This window comes from Amblyomma americanum, chromosome 1, assembly GCF_052857255.1.
Source record: "Amblyomma americanum isolate KBUSLIRL-KWMA chromosome 1, ASM5285725v1, whole genome shotgun sequence".
Taxonomy (NCBI): domain Eukaryota; kingdom Metazoa; phylum Arthropoda; class Arachnida; order Ixodida; family Ixodidae; genus Amblyomma; species Amblyomma americanum.
This window is the reverse complement of record NC_135497.1, coordinates 214252031-214270840: the sequence shown is the minus strand read 5'-3', so window position 1 is coordinate 214270840 and position 18810 is coordinate 214252031. Positions and strand designations below refer to the sequence as shown.

The 18810-nt window shown below is 45.7% G+C and overlaps 1 protein-coding gene across 5 annotated transcripts in view; it reads left to right on the top strand.

The window, feature by feature from the left end:
- Positions 1–18810, top strand: part of Sirt1 (Sirtuin 1) — a 40693-nt gene that overhangs the window by 18522 nt on the left and 3361 nt on the right. For all 5 annotated transcript variants that reach the window (XM_077648447.1, XM_077648448.1, XM_077648446.1 and 2 more), the window contains 7 exons: positions 1467–1619; positions 2293–2440; positions 4490–4569; positions 6923–7124; positions 12856–12973; positions 13059–13234; positions 13561–13695. In XM_077648447.1, the coding sequence (XP_077504573.1) occupies positions 1467–1619; positions 2293–2440; positions 4490–4569; positions 6923–7124; positions 12856–12973; positions 13059–13234; positions 13561–13695 (1012 nt within the window). The remainder of the gene's footprint in view (positions 1–1466; positions 1620–2292; positions 2441–4489; positions 4570–6922; positions 7125–12855; positions 12974–13058; positions 13235–13560; positions 13696–18810) is intronic.

Genomic DNA, 18810 nt, shown 5'->3' with positions numbered 1-18810 from the left:
CCGCAGCCTCTGGTGCCATCCATGGGCGGCACCTGGAAACTCCTGTGCACATACGTCACCTCCGCGATCAAGCGCGCAGTTGCTTGCAGCCGGAGCTAATCGCGGTGGCCACGGTGGGCGCGTGCATTTCGAAGGCTATTCCCCCATGGGTCACGTGGAAAATTTGTGTGCAGCCTTTACACCGATGTTATTTTTTGCTGATGTTTCCTTCTGGAAAACAGGGTGTGGCCCATAGACGGGTGCGGCCCTTACATGCGTTTATAGGGTAGTACAGGTGCACCAGTTGTTGGACAATCACTGGAGGCAACTGGAATGTCTTCACAGCTGAACCATATTTAATTAGAGTCATGGTAATTTTCTTGTTAATCTTTATACAGCAAATACAGTTTATACATTTATACAGTTTGATAATATTTTTACAGTAATAGCTCATTAATTTGCCCCCATTAATTCAGAAATCCGGATTATTCGAACTGCTGGCTCGGTTGTGGCCATCGCCCATGTAAATCTATGGGGTTTTTGGACACTCACTAATACGAACACTGTGGTTTTCGCACTGGTTAATTCGAATGGGCTCCTGAAGGAGGCCGCGTCCAAGTATGACTAGTGCAACAAGAAATCGTTGAAATGCTGCAGAGTAGCTCGCACACTTCTGGTGTTTGTGCGAGAGCAGGCGCGATGATGAATTAACTAATGACCCCCACTCCAAGAAGACTCTGACCGCGCTAGCCTGCAGCGATGGTGGCTTGACCAGCCAGCATCAGCCAGCCAACCCAACCCAGCTGAGCACAATTTCAGATGCTGATTGCCGCATCGCTGGTGTTTTCTTTCCCCCTTTTTTTTTTCGTTCACTACTTCATTGCTACTAAGCCATTTCCTTCGCTTACGTTCGCATGGTTCCCTTCTCCAGCAGGCCGAAACTGCGTGCTCCTCTTGTGCAATTCACTGTTTGTGCAGTGAAGCCTCCACATACGCAATGATGCCACTTACGACGGATGTGACGAGGTAGCGGTGGAGCGCCACCGAGTCACAACATGTAGTATGCAGGCGGCTTTTATGATTTTACGATTGAAGCAGTTTTATTCTATGCTCCCGATAGTATGAAAGCGTTAATGGAAACGTGAAAAATGGTCATTGCCGTGCCGTTCCCATTTCAAAATCAGGTAACCATTGCCTGGTATTTCACCAAATAAATAAATTTACCATGATGCAAGCAGTTCTTGACAGCGTTTTTGGGTTCATTTGATAATTAAGACATTTTTTCCAGTCTCTTCGAGTTTAAATAATGAGCTTTTACTGTGCATATAATCTTACTTTTGAGTTTGGTGTGCTTCTGCTACTGCTGCTTTCATTGCTTCAACCACTTGGAGAGTGGTACAAGTTTTTTGAGGGATAGAAGTTAGTAAATGGGCCTTGGTTTGTACAAAAGTAAGATTAATTAATTTGTGTGTGTGGTTTGTGAACAGGTTTCTGTCTCCTGTGGGATTCCTGATTTTCGCTCGCGAAATGGGATCTATGCTCGCTTGAGCAAGGACTTCCCTGCGCTGCCAGACCCACAGGCTATGTTCGACATTCACTACTTCCGCAAAGACCCACGGCCTTTCTTCAAGTTTGCTAAGGTGATCCTCGGAGTCTATTCCTCAATAATAATTATTATTGTATCATTTTTATTATTATAGTTAAAAATGCATGTCATCTTGTTTGCTGAGAGGGGAGTTATTCATTGAAATGTTTTGTTATTTGGGTGTTTTATTTACTTTTTCAGTTTCCTGGTATTTTATGCACGTAAGTGCCCAACATTATAGGCTTTTACTTGTAATGAAGTTTGCGTTTCAGCTTTTTTTTAACCTTATTGAAGTTAATTAACTGCCAGGAAGGTTTTAAAATCCAATAATCTTGGCGATAAATGCGTATTTTGCTGTAGTTTTGTATTTGAAAATGTTGCTTTTAGTAATGTTACTAATTCTTGCAAGAATTGCCATGTTGCTAGCTGCCACTGAACTGTCTTTGATAGCCTCGCTTGTCTTGTAATTTGACTTGATTGTGGCATGCAATGTTTCCTACTGCTTGATGCTACATAGTATTTTCTCTTTGTTGCCTGCCTTCATTTTCTCTTCTAGGGGATCTGCGGTGAATGGTGGAAAGTATTGCCATGTGTTATCTGTCACATTAATCTTGAATTATAATAGAGAAACTGTATGTCAGGAGGAGCACTGTTATTATGCTACATTAGACACCTTGGTTTTGCCATGGTCATTGTTATTGACCTTGGCATTCTCTGCATCTTTTTAGGAAATATACCCTGGTCAGTTCACGCCATCTGCAAGCCACAGGTTCATAAAGCTCCTGGAGGACAACAACAAACTCCTGCGGAACTACACACAAAACATTGATACTCTAGAGCAAACCTGTGGTATCCGTAATGTCATCACGTGTCATGGTGAGTGCCTCAGTTTCCTCCACCAAGAACTTCCAATTTGTAGGCATAGTTTGTATTAGCAAACAAGGTAATTAGCATTGTATATACTTGGATTTTCAAGCCTTTTTTGTATGCCAGTGAGATGGATTTCACAGGCTGGATCCTTGGTGATCTCATTTTAAACATGCTTATTTTGCATAGCATTGGCTGAATGGATTGGAAATTGGTATGCTCATTGAGCACTTTGCCTTTGTGCAAAATTTTTTTCTTTGGCAGCTAACTCACTTTTGTAAAACTTTACTGGGGTCTTTTTGGCAGCTTGAGTGGTCAGTTTTCAGGTAGTTTGAATCCTTTTCATCATTCGTTAAGTTGGCTTCTCCACATTCAGAACGAACGCGCATGCTAGTGCTGGACAGGTGCACGTGGTGGTGGTAGGGGAGCCACGTTAACATCTTCCGCTGACTCTATTCAATCTTACTTGCCTGGCACATGTTGGCTGTAGATGCTTGTGCTGCAGTAAACCAAATATAGCCAACTGAAGTACAGTGTAATTCACTTATAATGATACCAAATGTAACAGTATATAGCTTATAAAGATCAAGTTCTTTAGACATCATCATCATTATCATCATTTTATTTTATAAAACCAATACATCGAAACTTGATTGGACCCATAGCCAGCTCGGCTAGTGAAAGGTCCAAATTCTCCCATCAATTCTCCCATTGGCCCTATGTAAAAATAAACAGTATATAACGGATACAACGATAGGATTCTGGCCACCTGGATGGTGTTTACCATCAAAAATTTGTCTGAAAGTTTGATAAAAAATAAAATACTTTGAAGCAAACGATGTAAAAAGTTAAATGCACCGTGGCAAAATCTGTGAGGCAGGGTTGCCTACTGCCTTGGGAACGGAGCACTAAGTCACAATTGCTGGAGGTAGGGGCTTGCTTGGCCACTGTTGCGCAAAGCAGTCTCACACGAACATAGTTTCCGCTCCAGATGGTTGAGAATTTACTTTTTTTTTAAGCGTTTGGTTTCCCCCATTTAGCGCAGCCAGCACAGACCTTGGCAAGGAGCCAAGATGCTCTGCACCAATGTTATGGGGGTGTTTATCTTTTCATGGGAACTCTGGAAGGGGTGGGGGTGGCTCCCTCAGCGAACTTGGCAGAGTGCCAAGACGCTGTGCGCCCTTGACAGGAGCAGCCAGGGCTACATGCATGGGGTAATGCCAACATGCTTGGGGGAATATTCAAGTATCTGCGCTTTGTGTGTGCCTCTTTGTGCCTCTTCTTGTCCAGTAGTCTTCACACAGTTTTTTTTTGGCATTGGGGGAATACAGAGGTGTGTTCTTTTTGCTTCTTTTTTTACTGGTCCAGATGTGGCAACTGGTTATAACGATGGGATTTTCCGGTCTTCACAATATTGTTATAAGTGGATTGCACTGTACATGAACTACAGCTATACATATTCTGTTTCTAAATTTTGCTGTTTTGCCATTGCAATCGCCAACCATTTTTCCAGACTTTGCAAGGACCTGCAAATGGTAAAAATAAATCGCAAAGTTTGCACACTCTCCTTTATAAGCCATGTTTCTTGTGCTGCTGTGCCACTACTTGGGACCATGGTACAGGGGACGTCAGAGGGAAGAGCAGACCATGCTGTTACTTTGAATGGCAGCAATGATTCGCTGATATTGCGGTTCCCATTCAAAGCAGTTCATCTGCATATTGAGTTTTTTTATTTTATGACTGTGCTTTTCATGGCAGTGCAGAGTCTGCTGATAATGAGTGATGCTCATTTACACCTAATAGTCTGAAAAATTATTCGGTTCTAGGGAGTCCGAAATTGTCTTGGGCATGTGCATTTCCTATGAAGCGCTCAACAGTCCCTAAAGGGGGTCTGTAAAATTGTGCAAGTCTGAATTGTTGGAGTCAATAAAATCGGTTGGTGACTGCAGACAGGCACACAGCATTGAGGTGGGGTCGCCTGAGCAGTAAGGAAAGGGGTTCATTGCATCTTTAGGTAGCATATGTGGTGCTAATGCTCTTGTTTTGTTACGTTTATAGGTTCTTTTGCTACAGCCTCTTGCACAAGGTGTCACCATAAAGTGGACTGTAACATGATCAAGGAAGACATCTTTAGCCAGGTATGTAAATGGTGCATTATTTGACAATCTGAGATGGGAAAGGGACAGAGTACTCAATTGAAGAAACAATGTTTATACTCGAGGGAATTGCTTCAAAGTGCTGTTGCAATGCATGCTTTTAGGTAGCTTGCGCTAACCCTAGTGTTGAGTTAATGCACACAGGCAAACATTCGAAGTTGCCATGCATCGGTTTGCGAGGTCAATTCTCGTCCACGGTGGCCATATCTTTAATGGAGGTTTAATGTTGCACAGAGAATAAAATTCAGATGGTCATAGTTAACTTTTAAGCCCTCTCGAATAGCACGTCTCATATTCTTTGCAGGTTTGACATGTAACATTGTGAATTGCATATCACAAATAAAAATTACAAAATTGCACTTGTCTTTTTAAGAGTGGAAATGCAAAAGCCTTTCCCTTTCCTCTCTTTCTCCATTTTTTAGTTTTTGTTTGTTTTATTTTTATTTCATTTTAAAAATTTTTTTACTAAGCCTTTTCTCGCAGTTATTACATCGTTTTTCATCGAATGAGTCACTCAAGACCTGTTTCAAACGTGGCATTTATTTTAATTCAATTTAGCTAATTACAGTTTGTCAACCAAACATTTCCCATTTCAAGATCTACTCACGCACTATCTAACACAATCAAACTTGTGCACATTTATCTCCACAGAACAACATAATCATGCAGACAAATTCCGGACACTTTTTGCTGACATGACATAACCATATAATGCTTTCGCATTAATATTGTATATGATAGCTGTGTAGTGTTTCATCAAGTAATCATCGGGATGTTGGTGGGAGAAAGCTTTTAGATCAGCTACAGTGGAACCTCGGTGGAACCTCGTCCCTCGGTCATGCGACGACCCGCATTTTACGACAAATTTGTGCGGTCCCAGCAAAACGCCCATAGAGATAATGCATTAAGGGGGGGATGCGGGTGTTAGAATGGCCAAATATGGCCAAAAAATCGGTTTTGAGAAAAATGCATTTTCGAAATGTTTGTACCTTCAAGCACCTGCCCTCAAAATATGAACGCTGAATTCGACCGGGAAGAACGACAAAATCGGCTTTCAAAGCATCACAGAAGCCACGAAATGCCCCGAAATGGGCAAAATTTGTTCAAACTTCCCGCGCGTGCTGCTGGCGAAGCATCCGGCCGATCGGCGCCATCTTGGGCTCATTTTGAAGCTTGTTTCTTTGTGCGCATTTTCCTACATTTCAAAATGGCGTCGGTCAATGAAAACGACCGCAGTAGCCGGTTTTCCGAAGGCCTTTTCTTTGCCGCTAATTGGCTGGAGGGCGCGCGCGCGACGCGAGCCTCTCGTTCGAGGCCTACCATTGGCCGCGGGCTTTCAAGGCGGTCAACAGCTTTCGGCGCAAGGCTGAGCGCCAATGCCCACATTCTTTGATTTTCGATTATACGACGGTTTCGCGCGGTCCCCTGAACGTCATATAATTGAGGTTCCACTGTATTGCTGTTGCGCCAAGTGTTAGAATTGGGTGTTTTTGGATCACGCTGCAAATGCCCACCTCTGCACTTGAGTCGGTAGTTACATGTTGGGCTCAACATTCATTTTTTGTGAGGGTATCCATTGAATGTAAGTTCACAATTTTATGATGTTGAACTCTGTGCACAAATCAGGACATCCTCCTATTTGTGTCAATTGAGTGTTTAAATAAATTTGCTTATAGAGATGCTAGTGGAGAGCAGAGAGTAAGACGGACTGCTCAGAAGATGGAGTGTAAATTGTAAATTATTCTAGTCTGATACATTTTACAGTAGGTCTTTGAACATCTAAGCATGAAACACTTTGCATAATGTGGGGGTTATTAGGAGAGTTTTCGGCATATTTCCTTCAAAGGGCTCTGTGTAGTCATTGTTGTGATGTATACAGTAAAACCTCGTTTACCTGTTGCTTTGGTTCCTTGGTAACGGTACTGTTGGCTGCATTTTTCCCTGGGACGCTTTGAGTGCTGTTTGTCAGCCCGTTTGACTCCTATATGATGTTCAAGTACTCGGAATGTTACCCAGAGAATGATGTGAGAGGTTGCATATGTCCCTCATCTCTGCAAAGAAGTGCGTGAACTATCGCGATCAAAATATTACGGGACATGTGTTCACAGAAAAAAGTTTATTGAAGCTCTATCTCGCTACCCAGACACGTAGTATAGTCACCAGCGGAGAGAGCATGCACGTCCCCTCATATCTTGGCACATATCAGGTGACTGGATTACGTTACCGAGCCGAAATAAATTTTTTCCGCATACTCGTCTCGTAAACTTCTGATCGCGATACTGTGGTTCATCCTATATCACTGATTGAAATGGTGCGTGGTTTCCTCTCCTTGCAGCGCATTCCGGTGTGTCCCAAGTGTAGCCCAGAAGAGGTGGAGGCAAGCGGGGAAATGGCAGTCATGAAGCCCGATATTGTGTTCTTCGGGGAAGGCCTTTCCCAGGAGTTCCACCAAGCCATGAGCCGTGACAAGAGCCAATGCGACCTGCTCATTGTCATGGGGTCCTCGCTCAAAGTGCGCCCAGTGGCCCTCATTCCTAGTGAGTGCTCACTGGCTTCTCTCCTTTCTCTTCAGCCCCACCGTGGTGGCTCAGTGGTTAGGGCACTGTAATGCTGAGGCCCAGGATGTGGATTCACTCCCGGGTGCGGTGATCGCGTAATGATGGATACTAAATGCAAATTGCCCGTGTACTGAGCGAACCCCCTGGTGGTTAAAATTTCATCCGGGGCCCTTTACTATGGCTCATGTGTCATTTCGGGACGCTAAACCCCACAGATTACAATTTACAATTTTAGTTCCATCATTACACTGCGACTTCTAAAAGTGCGCTGTCCTCGCATGCTCACAATTAACCATGAAGGTTTGGAAGCCACAGTCTTGGGCTTGCAGCTTCCGCTCTGCTGCCAACTAGTTGTGAGGTGGAGCGAAGCTAATGCACTTGTTCTTTTGCTTATCTGAAATGGATGCCACAGGGGAAGAAAGCAGGCAGTCAGACGCCAGGGAAGCCTGCCACCTATCAGTTGTGATGATAAACCAGTGAAATTCTGTGGGCCTTGTGCATCACTTAAAGGAGTAGAGACACCAAATTTTAGTTGTCAAGTCTTTTTAGAATGGTGCACAGAACATAAAACTGGGCAGCCATGTGGATTGCGCCAAATTTTTTTCTCTTGCTGTTTCGGTTTCAACAGCCAAGCAATGGCTGTGACTTAAAAGACGTGTTCAGGTCACATGAAGCATACAAAAACTGCAGTATGGTCACTGCTTTATACGTTTTAATTCGCATTCTTACGCAAGCCTGCTGCAAAGTTGGAATGACAAAATATAAGCTACAGCAATTATATTGCAGATTTTGCATGCCTCACATGACCTAAATGCGCCTTGTATGTTACAGCCATCGTTTGGCTGTTAAAGCTGAAAAAAAAATGCCATGAGAGAAAAAAATTCAGTTGTAAATGATTCAGCTGCCGTAGGTGAACTCCACGTTACAGCCCGGATATATCGAACCCACATATTTTGAATTATTGGCTATATCGAACACAGATTATCCCCCTTGAAAATGCTATGTAAAAGTATAGGACAGTTGCGTAGTATATCGAAGTCCAGTTTCGCCGGCCATTCGATATTTTGAATGTTGCGCCAGGCCCCTGGGAGGTGCGCTTTCCCCAAAGACACTCGCATCTCCGGTCGCACAACGCGCAGCACGGAGGCGAACGGCGACGTTTGCAAGCCATGCCTCTTCAAGAAAGAGAGAAAACCGGTTGTAAGTGAGAGGGCAGCGCCTCCTTATTGGTGAGGGAGACGAGAGAACTGAAAAGAGCCAGTCGTGGCCTCCGCAATAGAGCACGCGTGCGCCGCCGTAGCCGATCGCAGAGGCCATGAGCCAGGTGGTGGTTGCGCCCGCAGTGCCCCACAACTAGCACCAATGCGCATTTCCGCTGAGTTTTCTCCCTCTCCTTCCTTCATTTCTCCTTGTGCCTCCTTGACCGGTGCCAGTCGACTCCAACGGCTAGTGTGGGCCTGTCGCATTTTTCTTGTGCGTGTCTGTTTCAAGTTTTCAACGCACCGATTGTAGCCTGCGTGACTCCTGTCATCAAGTGAGCTATGGCTTCTACGGACGTAAAAAAAGAGAAAGAATCTGGACTTCGCTACAAGGCTTGAGGTGACCCGATGCGTCGAGAGTGGCGAAAAGAAGTGCTCCGTGTCACACGCATTCGGCATTCCACAAAGCACTCTAAGTTTGCTGTTGAAAAAGAAGTAGGACGTCACGCTCAAAGCAAGTGTGCAAAGTCGCTCGGGAGCATGTCGCGTGCACCCTGCTGCTTTCGACAAAGTTGAGAAGGCACTGTGTGCGTGGTTTCTCGGAAGTCCGAACAAAAAACATCCCTGTGAATGGCCCCATGTCAATGGAGAGGGCCGAATGGTTTGCCACGGCGCTTGGTGAAGAGAACTTTTATGGTGGCACTGGGTTGCTGCAGCGGTTTAAAAACTGCCACGGCATTGTGGGAAAAGCCATTCCAGGTGAAAGTGGGGTTGCCAGCAGCCAGGAGATGCAGCAATGGCTTTCAGAGGAGTAGCCGAAGATCGCTGCAAAGTTTTCGCCTGCCGAAGTCTCTGTGGGAGCTCACGTCACAATGGGAAAACGAGCAAAGTGCTTGTGACAGTTCTGCTTGTGGCAAACATGGATGGCTTGTGCAAGCTGCATCCGTTTATCGGAAAGAGCACGTCACCGCGTTGCTTCAAGAATTGCAAGCAGCTTCCCGTCCGCTACGGCTGTAATAGAAAGTCCTGGATGATGCGGCAACTTTTTGTTGAATGGCTGCAGGCTTGGGACGCCAAGTTGGGCATTTCGGGCCGCCGAGTATGCCTTCTGTTAGACAACTGCTTGGCCCATCAAACGACTTGCAAGCTGCAGAACATTGAACTCAAGTTTCTCCCACCGAACACCAGAGCGAGACTGCAGCCCGTGGACCAGGGTATCATAAAGGCTTTCAAGGTAGGCTACAGAAGGCGACTTGTTCAGCAGCTCCTTATAAACCTTCGCATCAGAACTGATCTCAAGAGTGACCTGCTCGGCGCCATCCAGATAATTACTGGCGCTTGGAACGACATAAAACAGGCCACGGTAGCCAACTGTTTCGGCAAGGCAGGCCTTGAAGTGGCTGCAGATGAATGTCCTGAAGCTTTGGATGGCGATGATGAATGCTTGGGGAATCGTTTCACAACTTTCCCATCTTCCCGGCATCGTTCCGTCGGAACTTACCGTTGAGGACTTCATCAATGCTGACAGTGAAGTTGTCTGTAGCTGACCTCACTGATGAGGACATTGTGGCTGGAATAGCTGTCTCCCAAGAAGGCGATTCCAGCAACAACTGAGGACAACTGTCTTCCAGATAGATGCACCTGTGCATAGCCACTGAACCGGCATCAGCGTTCAGCCTCATTCGGCGTTGTAGCGAAATGGAAAGTACCGGGCTGTCGCACCTGGACAGTCTTGAGAAGATCGAGACTAGGGTTTTCAACTTCATTAATCACAGCAAAAAGCAGTTGAAAATTAGCGATTTCTTTTCCGTGAAATAAATGCTTTCACATTGTGTGCCCAGACTTTGCAGTTCATGACTCTTGCGATCGGTAAGCCACAATTGAATATTGAATTTTCACTATATCGAACGATTCTCCGATCCCCTTAGAATTCGATATACAGTTGAATTTCGTTGTCACGAAATTTCGCTGTCGAGAAATTAACCAAAAAATGCAAGGCAGTAACTCCAGCAAAACATAGTTTTATTGCCAGAAATCTGTGAGCTTAGCCTGCTCGCGTTTCACTGCCAGCAGTGGCGTCACGTGACTCTCGCACTCTGTTAACAGCGACATCGCAACGTCGTCTTCGTGTGTGCCAAGGAATTCTCTAATAACATCGAAGGCATCCAGTACCTGCAATGAGGCTGGCTGCCAGGGCAGGCAAATCTTGAGCGGAGTCGTCTTCATGATCGGACTGCTGTTCTGGCTCGTGAACACTTTTGATGATGTCTTCATCGCTTCGTTCCCCATGGACAATCACGTCCGGGTCAGCGTCGAGGAAATCGTCCAGCGCTATGTCAGCAGGGACGTTTCCAGCTTCCTGGAGCGATTTCCAAGTAACGTCAATCCCCGGAGTCGATGACGATGGTACACTTTCCGCGGCTGCAGTCGTGCTGGTCGCCTTGCTGTCGACAAACCCGGCGTGCTTGAAGCAGTTGCGGATCACGCTGCACCGTGTTGCTCACCATGCCGCAGCCATCATTTCTAAAGCCATGAAAAGATCGACTTTCGTCTCCCTACCAGTGTCGGTGTTCAGGAGAAGCCGCTGGATCAACCTCTCCCGGTAGGAAGACTTCATGCTCCGGATGATGCCTTGGTCCAGGGGTTGAATGACTGAGGTACAGTTCGGTGGGAAGAACTTCAGCACCACACTTGACAGCTTGACGTCGTCATTGAGGTGCGCTGAACGATTTTCCAAGAGCAAACAAACCTTTCGATTTTGTCTGCTCATGTCGCGGTCAAGTGCCACCACCCAGTCAACAAAAATGGCACGGGTCATCCACGACCGGCTGTTTGCCACGCACTTGACAGGTAGGCTCCAGTTCCCCTTGAAGCAGCACGGTTTTGCACTTTTGCCAATAACTAACGGGGGGTGTTTGTCAGACCCATCCACATTTGTGCACAGCAGCACAGTCACTCGTTTCTTGCTATGTTTGCCTCCGTGGCTACGCTGCCCTTTAAAATCATGCGTCTTCCCTGGCAGCATCTCATAGGAGAGGCCCGTCTCGTCTGCGTTATAAATATCAGACGGAGTGTAACTACTCATTATGTCAGTCATGTTGTCCGCCGCCCATGCTGATGCGCCATCAACATCTGCAGATGTAGATTCACCACAGAAAACCTTGCCGACGATGTTATGACTTTCTTTAAAGTGATTCAGCCATCCTATGCTTGCCTTAAAGTCATTCAGCCCTAGCAAATAAGCATAATTTGGGGCCTTCTCCTGTACAATTTTACCGCTCAGGGGCATGCTTGTTGCTCGCGTATCGACGAACCAAGCATAGGCAGCCTTGTTGAGCTCTTCGTAAGTTGGTTGTGTTACTTTCTTGTGCTGCGCTGAAGTGCCCAATGAAAGTGCCTTCCTAATGCTGTCCTTATTCTTCAAAATCGTCGATAGCGAACTCGGCGCGGTGCCAAAATCTGCGGCAATAATTGCCTTCTTCTTCCCGCTTTCCGCTTTGGCGATAATTCTATCCTTTTCTTCTAGCGAAATAAACTTTCGCTTCTTCGTTGGCGGCGACATGGCAGAGGCGATCGACGAGATCAGACTGCAGCGAGAGATCGACGACCAACACACACCGACACACGAAAAAATGGCGGCAAGGGCTGCGGAGAAGGTGGGGAGGGGAGGCTCGTGACTGGATTTGGATTCGTCTTTGGCCCTCGTACGGCTAGCGGCCTTCGCACGGCGCCAAGTTCCCTTGCTGCTTCCCTATGACGAATAAACGACTCCCAACCAAATTTTTTAATCAAGAATACATGAAAATGTAATAAACATACATTCCGTGCATTATTTAGCTGCTCCAAGCCACTGCTTTAGCAGGGAATAATCTCGTACAGCACCCAACTTTTGAAGAAAGGCGGGCCACTGACCGATGAAGGCTCACGAAAAATTCGTAGAAGCGAATGCGTGCTCACAAAGTAATTCTTTTTCGAGGGAATTTTAATACATTAACTCCCATGGGGATTTCGCGGGGAATGAAAAATACTTTGTTGTGGCGAAAATTTCGTTGAAGTGGCATTCGTTGTGCCGGGATTCAAATGTATCCGGGTTTGACTGCATACCATTGTGCAGTGCATCACTTCAGAGGAAAAAATGTGCATCCAAAATTTTGGTGCCTCTACTCGTTCGTGCACCTTGTGCACCTTCAATGCCTGCATTGAGAAGGAAATTGGCCGTGTCAAGAGAGCTTCAGTTTGAATTCAGGTTGTCATTACTGTCACTTAATACATGCGTCGCTCTAAAATTTCGTCAAGGTGGTTGTGACTGCCAAATCTGCACAAGTGTTCTTGTTTATTTTTTTAAACATCCAGTCCTCCAGTGTCCCTTTAATTCAAAATGCCTTGTATATTGAATGCATGGAGGGCAGAAAGAAAGCATGAAAACTGGTGTAAATTAAATTTTTGCAATTGGGAATCTTGTTTAGCTGCATTGTTTGTTCAGATCCAACACACCTCTTTCTCTCTCATAGGTTCCATTCCACCCGAGGTGCCTCAGATACTAATTAACCGAGAATCACTGAAGCACGTTACTTTTGACGTTGAGCTGTTGGGTGACTGCGATGTCATCATCAAGGAGCTGTGCAACAGGTTTGTCACTGTGTTTAGTGGAATCTTCAAGGGTTTTTTTTACTGGTGCTGACAATCTGCTTGGCTCTTTTTTCTTGCTCTGAAGGCTTGGCTGGGATGTGGATTCAGATGAAGAGCCTGTGGCACCGTTGACAGAGCTCACATCTCTGCCTCCCCAAGTGTCTGCCAAGTCAGTGTCAGAAATCCGAGAGCCTGCTGAGCAAAGGGGCAATGTAGCAGCAGATGAGAATGGAAATACTCCTTCTAGCAGCACTGCCATAGGTGAGTGATATGTTGCAACAGCTTGGCTGTTTGGTCATGGTAGCACAGTTGCGCATTGTGTGATTGAAATGCATTGAAATTGCAGTATCGAAATACCTATCTACACTATTTGTTGCATAAAAATGTCTCTGCTTATTCATGTTTAAAGCTTCAGTTTGTATTTTGTGCTGCTATCACATAGCTTGCAATTAGGCAACAGAGCACCAATTTTTGTATATGTGTGGTGTGTGCATTCATTTGCTGCAAGCTATGCTGGTGGAAGTATTTGTTGAGTTTTTCACAGTGTGGGCTAAATATTACTGTGATGGCCTGACATTACTGCACAGGAGAGGAAGTCATGCCAGATTCCACGTGTGGGGAAATGACTCCTGCAGTAGAAAGCCAGTCAGACAGTTTGGACTGCTCATCCGAGTGTCTTTGGAAGCCAAGGATCAGAGAAAGTGTTGCTTCTCGATTACCAGGTGAGTAGTGATTGGCTCTTTGTGCAGTGGATAAGATGAAACGTTACCCACAGCTTAAACATCTATCCTAGACCTGTACTTTTTCACACTGTTTAGTTAGGCACAATTTTTCGGCTAGCAAAATGATGTGTGTAAGCTGCTAGTGGCTGTATATTGATGGAAAATTAAGGGGCACTGTATATTAAGTGCATTTAGAATGAGAGTGTGGTGTCCCATTATTGCAGATGTGTCATTTTTATCAACAACAGATTTCGGATAAGTCTGAAATTCCAGAATTCTGGTGACTGCACCTGGTCAACTGATCTCCTCCATTCATGATTGGTTCATAACTTTCACATTCAATACTGTTTCTACGAGCAAGAGCCATCAAAATAGAACTGCAGCATAGCATAGCAAGTACTGTTGCAATACAAGAATGTGAAGTGTTGCTTCGTTTCACATGCCGTCCAGCCAGCCTGCATGAAGCTGTCATTCACAGCAACTTCCTAAGTGCAAGCCAAGCACAAGCTCTCAGGGTCATTTACACTTCCTTGAACAGTGAGGCTGCAATATGTTCGAGGGTGTCTTCACAACATGAAGGTGGCAAATGGGGGTGCTTCAGTTTGCTGTCATGGGAGCACCCTGTGATAAACAATGTAGCAGTGCCACCTGTTCATTCACCGATATCGTATTTATTTGAATCTAGGCTGATAGTTTTTTTTTATTTTTTACACGAGTTATGAAACTCTTAGGTCTGCTTAGATTTGAGGATTTTGTTGTTGTATTCATGAAATACCACGACAACGCAGAGAAATGAAAAAAGTAGCGTGCTGGTGGTGCCCCCACGAAATGCCAACAGAAGATATTGCACTGTAGCCGTTAATGTCCACAGCCAATGCCGATAAAAGCAGACGCGAGCATTAGCTGCCATTGTGACCTTGTTTTCTTTTCGTGTGGTGGCATGGACACGTTCTGTGGCAGTGTAAGTTTTTCACGCGTGGTTTTTCACCGACATCATGGCACCAAGCAGACTGTGTCATTGTGATGCTGCTTTCTAGTGAAAAGTTGTACTCACTGCACAGCAGTTTTCAGACTTGCAAGCTGGTCGGATTTCGGCATGGACGAAAAGAATGTTTGCTATTTGAGGGGCAACGTGATTAACTTTTGATTAACTTTTTGTGTGTGCCTCAACGAGGAGGTCTTTCGCTTACCCGAAGAGAGGCCGTCATCCCGACTTGGAATCGGCACTGGCAGAGTTCGTAAAATCGCAGAGGTCAGCGGCACTTCCAGTGGCCACAGAAGTGCTAAAGGACAAAGCGAGAGCTGGCAAGAGAGCAAGGCATTCCTCGAGACCAGTGAAACACTTGAGCTAGCTACTAGAGGCTACATCAAGTGTGTGTCGCTAGGAGTAGTAGCTGGCTATTTCGCTGTGGTCTGGGATGACGTCCAGGAAAGCTTGGTTGCGCACTTATTCTAAATGTGTAGCATTTTGAATGAACTTGATGGCAGAGAAGATTGTGCACTGTACGAAGAGGACAGTGAGAAGGAGGTCAGTGATGACGAGGACGAGTTAGCGGGAGCAGGTTCGTGGAAATAGAAGCCGTTTGCATGCTGTGCTGTCCTTGCTGTCGTTCCTAGTAGTGTTTTCTGCTGGCTTACATTTGAGGAAAGCTTTTTATTTTTAATTTAGCCTTCCACCGTCGGGTGTCTGCTTAGAATCGAGGCCAGCCCAGCCAGCCCAGACTTGAGTAAATATGGTAGCTTGAAGATTTACATGTAAAAAAAATGACATAACACCTTGCATTTGTTAGATTGTAAATGGGGAAGGAAATTCAGGACTGAATTCATATTTGTCTTCCTTAGCAGTGCAGGGAAAAAATGCTGCTAGTATTCCCAAAGGGTAACCTATTTAGTCAATTATGGCATCTTTTTTCTTTGTGTCTCTCACACTTTGTCTTCTTTTCATATTTACCAAACATGTGCAGTTACTACAGTGGTCTCTTGTTAATCTGAATTTTCATAATTCCGGATTCTGGTTTATTTGAAGCAACGCTTGAATTCTCTCAACTCTACATATTTTGAACACATTTTCAGTCCCTTTTGAGCTCGAATTACCAAGAGTCAGCTGCATTTGTACTGTGTGTAATTACTGGCTGTCAGATACAGTCGGACGCCTCTATAACGAATGCCGCTACTGTGAAATGACCTGTTTAACGAAGGAGTTAACTTGCCCTGGCCAGTTGCCTATTCTAATAGCGCTTTGTGCATGCCACTGCAGTGAAGACTATTGCAATGAATTTGTCTATTCAACAAAATGTTTGCATGTTGCAGACCATTTTTTTGCCATAACAAACATGCATGGCATGGCATGATGGTACCTCGGCAATAATTTCACGTTAGCATTGCACAGCTATTAAAGTGCCACAAGCCACCATGGTGTCACAAAGTAAAGCAGCCTGCGCTGACAGCGCCGCCAAGAACATTGCTCTTCTCCATGTACGAAGTGAAAGCTACATCCTGCAACATGGTTGTGGTCAGTGACATTATCTGCCACTATGGCGAGCAGGCTGTTTGCAAGCATATTCACGAGCATGCACAGTGCCAGTCATTGCTTGGCAGAGCATGTCTCTCCAGTCTCAATTCTCCCCTCTCGTCACGTGCTTCGGCCGCGTGGGGGATGGGTACCGACAGACTCTGACTAGCGTTCAGTTTGAACAGAGTTGCAGTGGCACATAATCCAAAATTGTTGTCTCTAACACATCAAGATGCATGGAGAGAGCAGACAAAACTGATATTACTGGCAGCGAGAGCAACAACACTGCTGGCGGTGAGAGTACGAAGGGTTGTTGTGTGGCCCGTCAGGTGCACTGGGTGTTGCAAATCAGAATGTTTTTATTTGAGCATTTGTGTACCTGTCTTGTTCGTAGTAGTCATTTTACTGTGGAATATATGCAGCGACCTTCATGAACTGGACTAGCAGTGGTCTGAAAGACCAGGTGACACTGTTGCTACAGTGGAACCCCGATTATCTGTCCCCTGTGCACGCAACGCCCACATTTTGCGATGAATTGGCCCGGGTCCAGCGAATCATCCATAAGGATATTGTATTAAAAGCCTCGATGATACAACGGAAAATTTGCACGCCCCGCTTTGTACGACGGCCGGCGGAAACTGTCCAGAATGAGACGCTGGCGGAGCCCTTCACTGGCAGATGTCACGTCAACCCAGTTGGTCTCAGACCAGAATCAAGAAGGAGGCATGCACGCAACAATGCGATTAAGCGCATGATGGCCTGTAATGACGGCTCGGACTCTTGACTCCGCACATGCCACCCTCAGCTGTCGGTGCGAGGCAGCTTGGCTGGCGTGTTTTTTTCAGCGCGCTTCGCTGTCAAATGCGTTAGGGTAATCAATTTTACATTCATACGAGCATGAAGTTATTATGCAGGTGGTAACAAGAATAGACGGTTCTATGATCATCGAAAGCTAGTTCGAAGGCACTTTCCGCTGCAGCTTCAGTGGGGAGAATGTTAGGCCTAGCGACACCAAGCAAGCCAGGAGCGAGTGCTTGCTGTTACCTGGTGGGCCGCACATCACTTCAAAATGCGCACCACTGGTGAATTCGCATCACAGACGAACATCGTGTTTTCTGTTTTTCTTTTTTCATTTATAATGCGAATTCCTAGCACAGACGCTGCTGCTGTGGAGTGAAAGCAGTTCTAGATGGTCTGAACAGAGAGACGTGTTGTTGGCATGGTCATACTGCGCACCGCAAACCATCTTCAAAGAGTTGGAGCAGTCATATCTCTAGTGCCTCGAAATCATTGTTTCAAGGCACATATGACGTCTATTTTAATGCGCCTCATTGACGCCAAAAAGCCTGGCTGCGCGTGATCTCAGAGCTAATTCTCGCAGAACGAAAACGGGGCACTTTTATAATGCATGGGGAAAAGAGCTTCAATTAATTTTGAAAGCCAGAGGTGCGGACACATTTACTACATGAATGTGCCATTTGTTAGTGATTTCTTATTATACGACATCCCAGATTATACGACAGTTTCATGCGGCCCCTGAAAGTGGTATGATCGAGGTTTCTGCTTGTACTTCTCTAGGGGAGAACTAAATCCTGGGAGCTCTTTGTTTTGGCTGATATCTTTTTACTAGCACACTCTTCCTAGTGTGATAAGTACAGTAATCCCTCGTTATAACGAAGTCAGCGGGACAGCGAAAAAATTCGTTATAAGCGGTAATTCGATATAAACGACCACCCCGAGAAAATCTAAAGCAGTCGAGCTTTAATTGCGCCGCAACGGCGAGGAAGTCAAAAATACAGTGTATTCAGTGAAGCAAAACTTTATTCAGGTGCAAAAAAGGCAGTGAGCTTTGGCTGTTTCAAGTTCTTACCGGGCGTGTGCAATCCCTGCTCTAATCTGACCAAGCATTGCACGAGGCCGCGGTCGCCGCGCCCATGCATTCAACTTTCGGGTTATTTTGAATCGCGAAGGCAGTGGCCGCTTTCACGCGGGAGAGGGTCACGGAAATGCCGTGGCTCGAGTCTGAGGTTGTGTTTGTTGTGCTCAAAAAACGATTAGCTGCTCATTGTAGGTACGCAGCGCGATCGTGAAAACTGAACGTAATCATGGGCAATTTTTTTCCCGATGTGTACAGCTGTGAAGTTTGCAATCGTGTTTTTCGGCGCACCATTGTCGACAACACTGCGCTAATTCTATGGTTCGAGTGTCATTGTTCGCGCAGCGTCGCGTCCGTGCCGTTGACAGATGTCTAGGAACAAAATTCAATGACCTTACCACACATTTAGACCGTTTGTCTAGTCGGATGGCACGAATCAAGCATGACCGGCTCGAGAAAATCGCTGGGGAAACACCGTGGTTGCGTTGACCCGCCATGTTGACAGCATGACTCGCCGCTGGCGACGCTCGGGTTTTTCGTGTTTTCGGCAAGTTATCGATCTATTTGCACCGTCAAAAGTGCAACGGAGCTAGGGCCGGTGTTTTATTGCGATGCAGGCCGATTATGATGAGCAGCAAGCAGATTTCTAGACCGGCTTCCCCAAAGTCGTCTTCCCGATTTGTTAAGCCGCGAATATAGTCCGACGTAATGCAAGCAAGCGCGTGCA